Consider the following 12,420-nt stretch of genomic DNA (forward strand, 5'->3'; position numbering starts at 1 on the left):
AAAATTGACACTTATGACTGGTTTTGTGGTCCATGGTCACATTTAAAAAACATGTAGATTCTGTAATTCACATTATCTTGTTTGTCATAAAGAATGAACAATATCGATCATCCAACAGTTTTAATTTTGACTGCCAACTCTTTAAAATGCATCAAAACAGCACGGAAACAGTATTCAGTTGAAGAAAAGATGAAAGTTATTCTCAGTAAAATTATCACCATTTAAATCATAAAGTTTGAAAAATAGATTTCAAATCATGTGTAAGGCCACTGAGACAGCATGCTGTTGTTGCACATAAAATATTAATGTTTATAACAGTGCAAATACAAACACCATTAGAAACTCATAGATTTCTGGGGAAACATTTTGCAAAGAAAACACAAACGCTCTCGGTGAATCAGCAGCATCCACAACTGAATGGAACAAAAAGTTCTTGACAATTGTTTATGCGCGAGTGCACTTGCTAAATGAAGGCGGATTGTATAAAATGGATAAAAATAAATAAATAATAAAAAAAAGTTTATTAATGAACTGCAGTTACATCACGGGCTGACACAGATGCAGTGTATTAACACCACGATGCTTGAAGAATGCACTTCCAGCAGCCATGATAAACAGCAGTTAGCGGTTAAAGTTTTCTATACACAATTTGATTTGACGAAATTGACGAGACCGTTTACTATCTCTCTATCCAATCACATTAATGGATAAAAATACAATTAAAATAAGCATGTAACGACCACAAACGGAGGAAAATAGAGGAGTAAAAGTACCGATACATCACTTAAAATGTACTCAAGTAAAAGTACACAATTTTTAAACTACTCAAAAAAGTACAATTACTGATAAAAACTACTTAATTACTGTAACGTGAGTATTTGTAATTCATTACTTCACACCCCTGCATTCTTGTTATGCAGTACCTGTTGACTTATGTTACTTTAAAAAAGTATATATTTTTATGAAAGGATGTGTTAGACATTTGGAAATATGCTCTGGTCAGGCTTATACACTTTAACTTTATAATTTATGAAATCTGAATATTGTAACCTAAACAGCATGAAAATAAAGAGGTACAATTTAAGTGAGTTTAATCCAATATACAGTTGAAGTCAAAAGTTTACATGCACCTTGCAGAAACAGCAAAATGTTGATTATTTTACCAAAATAAGAGGGATCATACGAAATGCTGTTGTTTATTTAGTACTGTCCTGAATGATTGATATTTCACATAAAAGATGTTTACATATAGTCCACAAGAGAAATATAATAGTTGAATTTATAAAAATTACCCTGTTCAAAAGTTTACATACGCTTGATTCTTAATACTGTGTTGTTACCTGAATGATCCACAGCTGTGATTTTTTGTTTAGTGATAGTTGTTCATGAGTCCCTTGTTTGTACAGTAACACTACCTGCTGTTCTTCAGAAAAATCCTTAAGGTCCCACAAATTCTTTGGTTTTTCAGCATTTTTGTGTATTTGAACCCTTTCCAACAATGACTGTATAATTTTGAGATCCATCCTTTCACACTGAGGACAACTGAGGGACTCATATGCAACTATCACGGAAGGTTCAAACGCTCACTGATGCTTCAGAAGAAAAAAACGATGCATTAAGAGCTGGGGGGGGGGGGTGAAAATTTTGAACAGAATTTTTCTTATTTTGCCTAAGTATCATATTTTTTCTTCATTTAGTACAGCTCTTCAGAAGCTACAGAAGACATTTAAATGTTTCCCAGAAGACAAAATAAGTTCAATTTACCCTGATCTTCAAATTCAAAAAGTTTTCACCCCCTGGCTCTTAATGCATGGCTTTTCCTTCTGGAGCATCAGTGAGCACTTGAGCCGTCTGTGATAGTTGCATATGAGTCCTTCAGTCATCCTCAATGTGAAAAGATGGATCTCAAAATCATACAGTCATTGTTGGAAATGCTGGAAAACCAAACAATTTGTGGGACCTGAAGGATTTTTCTGAAGAACAGCAGAAAGTTTAACTGTTGAGGACAAACAAAGGACTCATGAACAACTATCACTAAACAAAAAAATCATTCAGGTATTAAGAATTAAGTGTATGTAAACTTTTGAACGGGGTCATTTTTATAAATTCAACTATTATTTTCTCTTGTGGACTATATGTAAACATCTTTTATGTGCAATATCTTATTCAGGTCAGTACTAAATAAACAACAGCATTTTGTATGATCCCTCTTATTATGGTAAAATTTTGCTGATTCTGCAAGGTGTATGTAAACTTTTGACTTCAACTGTATATGCCATGGGGAGTTAAAGATGTACTGAATAGTACGCTATTTAACACTCCCAATCAGTTAATAGTCAAGAGCTTTGGCCTACAACACAAATTAAGAAAACACGGGCTGCGTCCTAAAGCTCTAAAATGCTGCCTTCGGAGGCAGCATTCCAAGGCAGGACGGCAAGGCACGTCTGAATCCAAATTCTGCTTCATTTCCTGTCTCCAGAGGTACCTTCTTCTGATTGAATTTTGAAGGCAGCATAGATGTATCCTATGCTTCCTTTGGTATCCCACAATCCTGTGCATTCCATTCCGTGATAAAGATGGTGTCTAAAAGTTCTGTTTGGTGGTCAGTTTGTGTGTAAACTTTTTGCACTTTTGATGTTATTTCTAGCGAGAAATCAGTCTTATAGTAATTAAATATTTGTTTAGTTATCACCAAAACTTGTTCTATTTTGTTGTAGAGCATTAAACCGTTATGCTCTCTCAGAAGCCTGTCCGAAATTAGTTTCATGAGGTACTTTCGAGGAAAAAACACTGCCTGCAAAGTCATTGCCTAAGGCTGCGAGGCAGCAAGTCAGCAGCCATCTATCTAATGAATCATCACTTAAATAATAATAAAAAAAGAATTGTAAATTCGCGGTTTTTGATTTTATACTGACACCTGTTGGCCTGGATAAAAGGTTTGTTTGCTATCTACTGTCGCCTCACAAAGTAGTTATTTTCGTTATTATAGGCTTTTTTGTTGTTGCTAGTTTGTCCTTAATTTCACTACACTAACACATCCGTTTAAAGAACATTTTTGGGTTCAATGTAAAAATATTTTTGTGTTCTATTTGTGACACCGTTAATTACTCACAGTGTAGTGAACCGTTCACAAAGGCCGCTTTCCTTTCTTGCGTTCAGAAGCTGCGCATACTGGAGTGTAGAGACGGTTTTTAAATAATTCGAATGGACGCAAAACAAGAACGCGTTGTCCCCCTTCCAAGAATTTTTTTTTAAAGTTTTTCTGTAGAAGTTCTAAGAACATTTAATATCGCATACGTTTGGTAGACATCACCAAAATGAGAAACAAGCCAACACTGACCTCAGAAAGAGGCTGCTGTTCACAGTCAAACAAATATAAAATTGAATTGATTTTCATTTTTAATTTTTTTTAATCACTCATGCGTTTTTAAATACTTCAACAGCTCACAGATTAGTTAAATGAGAATTAATTTTCTTTAATTTAATTATTTCTTGATGTGTGGCTGTAGCAGCCAATGAGCGCGGAGCGGGGCGGAGATCAGCCTCTGAACATGGAGCTGAGGAACTGATGCAGACACACAGCACGCTCAGCATCACTTACTCTGTGGACTGTACGATCAACAATCATCTGCCTGTTTGTCCCGAACACCTGCGCCAGGGATACAGTTTGAAATTACAAGTAAGCTTTTGTTTTCACTTTTACGCGAAAGTCCAGCGTTTCTTATTCTTCATAATGCATGAACTTGAACATGCATGAACTTTCGAGTTTGAGTTTATTATTACTACTACTATTATTACTCTGTGAAACTATTAAATATTCTTTATTTGGTGCTCATGTAAATCTCATCTCAGTACCCCTATAAAAGCTGAGCGTTTGTTCGTGACTTTCATTGAAAACACCTTAAAAGGATAGTTCACTCAAAAAATGAAAATTCAGTTAGAATTTACCCAACCTAAAGCTGTTCCTAAACTGTATGAGTTTCTGTCGTTCTGTTGAAAATAAAAAAATATATAATTTGAATAACGTGGGTAACCAAACCAGCTGCTGGTTCCCATTGAATTACATAGAATGAAAAAAACAAACGAACAAAAAAAGTCAAAATGCTATTTAAATAAGTCAGTGAGAACCAGAAATGCCACATTCTTCAAAGTATCTTATTTTGTGTTCAGCGGAAGAAGAAGAAGAAGAAGAAAAGGTTTGGAACAGACTTTACAGTGAGTAAATTATGATATTTTTCAGTCAAGATATTAATGATTGATCTTAATCCGATGAGCCTTAAGTGTAAAATTGTTATATTAAACACATATGGATACATACAGATTTTGGGTATACAGTATCATATTGCAGAGTGATTCATACATCTTTAAGTCGATATTTCTAAGACTTTTGCATGACTAAAAATTCTGAAGAGCAGAGGCACGTGTATCCTGTTGAGACTTCTAGAAACTAGAATATTGGTTTATTCTGGTTATGAAAATCAGGTATTTATGGCACATAGATAATCAGAATATGACCATATATATTTTTTTTTATTAATAAAATCTTCTTGTGCCTATGAGTTGTCATTGTCTTCAATGATTGTGTAGGTGCTGCTAACTTTGTAGGCACATCAGCTGTGCAGTTTTCTCCTCATCTCAGAATCGGTGGGTTTTGTAGGAATCAAAAGAAATCACCTGCTCTCCTGTGCCTCCTTTCACTGACTTATTTTTTTTCTCTGATTTATCAATATTTTTCTCCATTGTAACATTCACTGAAATAATTGAAATTGCATTTTTTTTTTTTTACTTAGGGGAAATCAATATGTGGATGTAGGGCTTACGCCAGGCAAAGCAATCACTTTTCCACACATGAAAGAGCGTTATGCTCATCTGCTCAGGCCTTTGTTAGCCAGAGCTTGTATTGACGTGTTTAACTTTGACAGGAGAGACTCTGATAAGATCCATCTCTTTAGAAAACCATTTCTGCTCAGTTATTTCGTTCCTTTTTTCCTCTCTGGTCTTTTTATTAGAGTTATTTCAGGGTAATTTGTAAGAGATCTTTCATGTTGGATTTCAGATTTGGATTGCTAAATTGTCTTTGGAGTTACAAGTGACATCTGATGGAAATCATAAGTATTGAGCAAGTCATTCACAGTTCAGTCATGGTGTAATTCCTAATTGGTTTCTCAAGATGGTGTAATCCTGCAGGTCTAGATTAAAATTACATAAATTGTCAGGGCCAGTTGCAATTCTGATCCCATTTGACTTATTGATTATCATTAAGAAGGGCTTTTGGAGTGGCAGTTGTTTCAATTCAACCCATAATTCAGTTATTTACTTTTGAGGAGGCTGTACATAAACCTTTACCACAAAAGTTCAGTGCAGAAGTGAGAATGCATTTGTTTGCTTTTGAGAGAGGATAGATATTTTTTTGCAAGTAATGGTTTTGGATTATTGGGTGTAAGAATGCTGCAGGGTGTTTAGTTTTAGGGGGCATCAGAGGATCACAGACATTCAGAAATATAATTTTTGCCTGCAAACAACTTGTCTGGAATAGTTATTGGATATATAGATGGTTTGAACGTACCCCCAGGGTGAGAAGAATGGGTTTGAAAACAACCTTAATTTTATTATATAAAACTCTTTTATCATTATTCAAATTTCAGTTGGCAATGCCCTTGAATCACATATGAGCCCTTAGCAGTTGTTTCCTCAGATAGGGTCCTCCGAAGTAGAATCTAGAGCACCATAATATCTCCCATGATAATTGCAAAATGACTAAATTTCCAATGACTAAAGCTTCATCAAAGCATGCAAAAACAGGACAATTGCAGATTATATATATTTTAAAGAAAACATGCTGATTTTAAAGTAGCACATTTTGTAGACTATTTAACAGCTTCATTGTGTGTTCACACATTTCAATTTTATTGTAGGTTACTTTCTGATTTGATTATGCTTACTGAATTAATGAGTTCATCCCAAAAATGGAAAATTTGATAACTTGCTCGCCCTCCAAACCCAAATGACATTCTTTCATCTACTGAACATAAAAGAAAGTGTGCAATGGGGTCCAGCATTATACTGTTTTTGATCCCATTGACTGTAATTTTATGCACAAAACCTGTAGCAACATTCTTCTAAATATTTTGTGTGTGTGTGTGTTTCACAGAAGAAAGAAGTCATACAAGTTTGGAATGAAATGTAAATGATGTATGAATGTGAATTTAAAAATGAAAATTAGCTGAAAATGTACTCACCTTTAGGCCATCCATGATATTTTCGTCATTGGAACAGATTTGGAGAAATTCAGCATTACATCACTTGCTCACCAATGGATCCTCTGCAGTGAATGGGTGCCGTCAGAATGAGAGTCCAAACAGCTGATAAAAACATCACAATAATCCACAAGTAGTCCAAATAACTCCAGTCCATCAATTAATGTCTCGTGAAGTGATAAGCCGTGTGTTTGTAAAAAAAACAAATCCATCATTAAGATGTTTAATCAAACCATTGATTCCGGCTAAAATATGAGTACTTTATTCATAAGCGAAATGTACACATATTACGTAAAGTTAAAATGCCCTAATAATGGATGTGTTTCTTACAAACTTGAAGCTTTTCACTTCACAAGATAAATTGATTGAGATTGGAGTTGTGTGGATTATTGTTATGTTTTTATCAGCTGTTTGGACTCTCATTCTGACGGCACCCATTCACTGCAGAGGATCCATTGGTGAGACAGTGATGTAATGCTATACAAGCTACATGTCTCCAAATCTGTGTTGATGAAAAAAAACAATTTATCTACATTTTGGATGGCATGAAATGAAGTAAAATTTCAGCATATTTTCATTTTTGGGTGAACTATTCCTTTAAGATCCCTGTGGGGTGCCAGGAGATTTCCAAATGAGTGTATTCTGCCATTAGAAATCCCTCATTACGACCTACAATCTTTTAAAAAGTATGCACTGCTTTCTCCTCCAGGCACAGCAGCAAGTTGGTGCCTCTTTTGACACAGAGCGATGCCAGATTTATCTCCCTTCTTGTCTGTCTTATTATACTGCCTCCTCTCCAACATCCCTCTCCTTTTGCAAAATCCAAATGTCACAGATTTCATCAGTTTGCGCAAAGAATGTCACTGTATGATAAACTCAAAATGTCACATTGATGAAATCTTACATGATTGATGTTGAGGTTATGACATAACAAATACACCGACAATGGTTTGATTAGCCAATCAAGCTGTGTTTGGATTATTTTCTCACTGTTATACTGTTGAGAATTTTGTAATAATGAGTGTATGATATTTGAGACGGTCTCGCTAGACCTCAGAACTCTTCTAGTTTGAGGCATTGCTAATGAATGTGTGACCAATCATGTTATGTGCTTAAAAATGTGTAATTGTCATAAAATTCCTCTTTAGATGAAATCTACAGAAGTGGATCCGGGGTTATTCACTGACAGCTACTGCAAAGTGTGCAGCGCTCAGCTTATCTCTGAGTCACAGAGAGTCGCCCACTATGAGGTGAGTAACTCACGCACACACACACGTTTACATAAAGCATAAACATTTACTGATACCAGTTAATTTGATCCGCTGTCAATAATGTTCTACGGTCTGCTGCACACTTTCTTAAATGAGGGCAGATAAGTAGGTTAATTAGGTTTTTGCTGCTAATATTCATATTCCATTAAAAAAGGGAGATGAATTTCACCCACCATCAATCACGGTGTGTAAATACATTTATTTCTGATGATATCAGGCTAGATATGCGAGTAGGTTGATATACAACCTACATAGATATCCCACAATCTTACCCATAGGAAAGAAAAACCATCGGGGAAACCAGAAATGAATCAGAAATGGAAATTAAATGAGAATAATATCTCAGTTCTTTCTTCAAGACAACAATGAGATTAAATGGACACATTGGAGAGTGAAGAGCTGGTGAGTTTGGTGCATGTCTTCTGTTGATTTTTCTCTTGAGAAATCTCTGACTCTGGTGATCTCAATATCTCAATTAAAAGGCTGAGATTTCAATATCAACTCATACATTTCTTAGTAATTCTTCCAAGTTTAATCTATCAGAGTGTCCACATTTATATCTCTGTACTGTTTCTGTATATCAACAGTTGTCTCACTTGTCTAGCCTATTTTTTGTTAGTACAAAGTTTTAAGAGAAATATCTTAGAAAGAGCAATCTCTGAAAAATAAACTTTCCCATTCTGGTGTGTATGATTTAGTGGTTGGTTGGAAGAACCTTTACTGATCTTCGGAACACAAATTTAAATATTTTTGATGAAATCTGAGAGCTTTCTGACCCTGCATAGACAGCAAAGCAACTACATTTAAGGTCCAGAAACGTAGGAAAGAGGAAGAGAAGAACTGTTCTATAAAGTCATTATTTTTGCTTTCATTTTGCACAAAAAGTATTCTCGTAGCTTCATAAAATTGAGGTTGAACCACTGATGTCACATGGACTATTTTAAAGATGTCCTTAATATCTTTCTGGGCCTTGAACATGTAAGTTATGTTGCTGTCTATATACAGGTTCAGAAAGCTCTCAGATTTCATGAAAAATGTCTTAATCGATGAACGAAGGTCTTACAGGTTTGGAACGATATGAGGGTGAGTAATTAATGACAGAATTTAGATTTTTAGGTGAACTATCCCTTTAAATGTTTGGGGTCTAAAACATGTTTGTTGTGAAACATAAATAAAAATAAAATAAATTAATAAATATAATAAATAATTTATAAATAATAAAAATCTACATATTTTCAAATGCAATTGATTCCTGTGAAACAAAGCTGAATTTTCAGCAAATAAATGTTTGGTTATATTATAAATGTCTTTACTATCAGTTTTGTTCAATTTATTGTATCCTTGCAGAATAAAAATATTAATTTCTTTCAAAAAATCTCACTGACCTCAACGTCGTCAACAGTAGTATGTACTCTCTGAGCAATAAGTATTGTGGTCATTATATATTTGCTTGGTTATACAATGCCCTCCATAAGTATTGGAACAGTAAAGACAAAATTGCTCTGTTGCCTGTGGAATCAAGACATTTGCAAATATGATTAAAAGATGAATATGAGACAAAACTACAGAATGTCACATTTTATTATTAGCTGTCTCAACACATACCATGTTTTAACAAATAAAAAGAACAGCACTTTTAGAATTCATCCCACTATTTGATGTGAGCATAAGTATTGGGACAGTTGAACATAAGGCAGATATAAAAGATTAAAAATATATTATTTAGCTGCACAATCACAGCAGTGAGTCTGTGACCCATAGACATCACCAGACTCTTGGTCTCATCCTTTGAAAGACTTTTCCCAGCCTTTAATGCAGCCAATTCCAATTGTTGCTTGTTATGGAGAGTTTCTGCCTTTTACTCTCCTCTCCAGCTGGTGAAATTCATGTTCAATCAGATTTAAATCTGGAGATTGACTTGAGCAATCTAAGACGTTCCATTTCTTTGCCCTTATAAATTCCTTGACTGAACTGGCAGAGTGTTTTGGGTCATTGTCCTGATGCAATATGAAGGACTTCCCAATGAATCTGGTGGCATTTTCTTGAATATTGGTAGGCAAGATGGTTTTGTACCCTTCCAAATTCATTCTGCTACTGTCATCATACATTAAGTCATCAGTAAAGTTGAGAAGGCCTGTTCCAGAGGCAGACATGCATGCCCATGCCACGACACCACCTCCACCATGCTTTACAGATGAGGCTGTATGCTTGGGATCATTTGCAGTTCCCTTTTTTTCTCCACATCTTTGCTTTCCCATCACTTAGATAAAGGTTCATCTTTGTCTCATCGGTCCATAAACACAGTTCCAAAACTCTTCTGGCTCACCTTTGTGCTTTTTTGCAAACTCTAATCTTGCCTTTCTATTTTTGGTGCTGGTCAGAGGTTTGCATCTTGCTGTGTAGCATCTGTAATTCTGTGTCAAAGTCTCCTGAGGACAGTAGATTGTCAGAGCATCACCACAGCTTTCTGGAAGTTGTTAATAATTTTACAGACACGTCTTTTAGGGTTCATTTTCACAGCTTTTATGATTTGTCTGTCATCAATTACTGTTGTTTTCTCAGCCGATCAGGTAGTTGTTGGTTGCTGGTGGTTTCCAAACTCTTGATTTCTCCATGCCCTTTATTTTTGCTATAGCACTTCCTCTTTTCTTTTATCATCCAAATTCCTTGCTTTTCTCTCAAAGTCAGCTCCCTCATCTTCATCCTGGTTTGTGTCGTCATCGAATGCGAGATTCAGAATACAGAAGTAGTGGATATAACTGATACGACACATTCCCTGCTTTTAATATCTGAAGAATTAATGCAACAGGACACAGCTGATCACTTAGAAAGACCTGTGAGGCAACTGTTCCAATACTTATGCTCACATCAGATAGGGGGATGAAACTCTAAAAGTGCTGAACTTCTTAGCTGGTAAAACATCTATGTGTAGAATCACCCAATAATAAAATGTGACAATCTGTAGTTTTGTCTCATATTCATCTTTTAATCATATTAGTAAATGTCTCGACTCCACAGCCAACAGAGCAAATTTGTCTTTACCGTTCCAATACTTTTGGAGGGCACTGTATCTATAGCACATTTACATTTGTTCTAAAACAACATTGCCTTGGGAGCCCAAATAAACCCACTTGAACCATCACAGATGGAAGTCACATTACTAATTTCAATTAATACACTAACAGAGCATGAGGGGGTACACAAATTAGCCTCTTTGTGTGAGCATTTTAGTACATTTAAAAAAAGTAATTGCTTTTGTTTATTTGCATCAGTTAACGGTTCGCCAATGCATAAACCCCAGTGGGATACACCATTATCTAGATGCATATGGATCACTAGCAGCGCATTGTCAGCGTTCTGTCTTTTTAAAACTCTCCCAATTTTTTGCAGCAGCTTGCTATAGGAGCCACATTATTCCTGGCAATTTCAGAGCTGTTTGTGAAGGCAGGATCCAAGTCAGATAATTACATAGCATTGGATATTTGTGTTTGTGATTTGTCGGGCCAAGTTCAAAATCTCAGCAAGTCTACAGTTCTCAGAAATAGCCAGCTGTTCTTCATTCGCTCCTTTCAGCCTACACTATTTTGCCAAAAAATCTGAGGAATTAGATGTGCTGGTCTTTACATTGCACACCAATCATCCAGGCCACAAGACCAGCTGGGGCTCATGTTATCAGATATGATATGGCTGTTTGTCCAAAATTGAGACTTTTTGGCTTGAGTAGCCCTGTAGTTTTTGCATGCTTGGTATTTGTCTTTGCGGTTCTATCTTATGCATCCTCTGAGACAGTGGTTGATGACAGCTTCTTGCATCATAAGTCAATACCTCAGCCATGAATGGAGATGTCTTAATTATCGCCTCTTAAATTTGCCTGCCGCTGTCATTATCCTGAGGGAACGGAGCCATGTGGTCGACACTTGTGCTGACTGAGAACCAGCTGTTAGCTTGTTAACCCAATCTAGAGTCTGGTCTCGTCTGCAATATCACGTCTCTCATGTTTAAATGATGAGGCTTTCAACATGAGAAGTTCAGATTTTATCTGACCTTCTTGTTGCTTGGCATGATCATGCAGGATAGCTGTTGATACATGGATTGGCTGCATTCTTGACAGTGTTTCTAAATTAAAGATCGTATTTAGAGATTGTTAGTGCAGTAGGTCAATGTCGGGTTAAATATATTTCTCCAAACAAAGAGTTTGGGATTATTACTTATCCTCAGCATATTTAACAGTAGTGACAACAGTGATGCTCATTTTTAGGCGGTTCTGGAAAGATTTTTCCCATTTATTTTCTCTATAGGCATTTCAATAGAGAGTTTGAAGCCTCGAACCAAACCAACCAACTTTAAGATGAATCATTTAAACATCTGAATCAAAGAAATACTGCAAAGAAAACAACAAGGTACCAAACCATGTATATAACATCTTGAGAAAATGAACTACTCATTGCAATAAGTATTGCAAATGACGTCATTCAGTCAGAAATTATTTGAAAACTTCTGATGCACGACCTTGGACACATCATCAGTATTGTTTCCAGGAGTCACTGGGTGTTTCGGGTCTTACAACAGACACCCTCGTCCTGGCGACCCGACCGAGGCTGATCAGACCCCAGCCTGTTTCCAAGTGGCATTCTACTGCCCCCACTGCTCTCCCCTCTTCAACCAGAGCCATCTGGAAGCTTTTTCTGCTGCCTCAACATTGTTGCCTATGGCTCTTCTTCAGTTAGCACCTGTTATGCCTAGCGTACCGTAGGCCTTGCTCAGGGAGTGGCTGGCAAATCCCTTGCTGCCCACCTCTACTGGCATACACCTCCACGGGAGGAGGACAATGCAATCCTCCTCCAGTTCTTGGTATTTCTCCCTCTTTCTCTCTTGAGCCTCCTCCATCCTCT

General features: G+C 36.2%; 1 protein-coding gene across 2 annotated transcripts in view; it reads left to right on the top strand.

The window, feature by feature from the left end:
- The first annotated feature begins 3,553 nt into the window (after positions 1-3,553).
- The window catches only part of LOC306865899 (zinc finger matrin-type protein 4-like), a 34,097-nt gene continuing 25,230 nt past the window's right edge, over positions 3,554-12,420 (top strand). The window contains exons 1-3 of one of the 2 annotated variants that reach the window (XM_079410728.1): positions 3,602-3,679; positions 4,171-4,215; positions 7,406-7,507. In XM_079410728.1, coding sequence (XP_079266854.1) covers positions 7,406-7,507 — 102 coding nt within the window. In that variant the 5' untranslated portion in view covers positions 3,602-3,679; positions 4,171-4,215. Of the gene's footprint in view, positions 3,680-4,170; positions 4,216-7,405; positions 7,508-12,420 lie in introns of both variants that reach the window. The other variant, XM_079410727.1, reaches the window with a different exon arrangement.

This window comes from Barbus barbus, assembly GCF_936440315.1.
Source record: "Barbus barbus genome assembly, chromosome: 47".
NCBI lineage: Eukaryota > Metazoa > Chordata > Actinopteri > Cypriniformes > Cyprinidae > Barbus > Barbus barbus.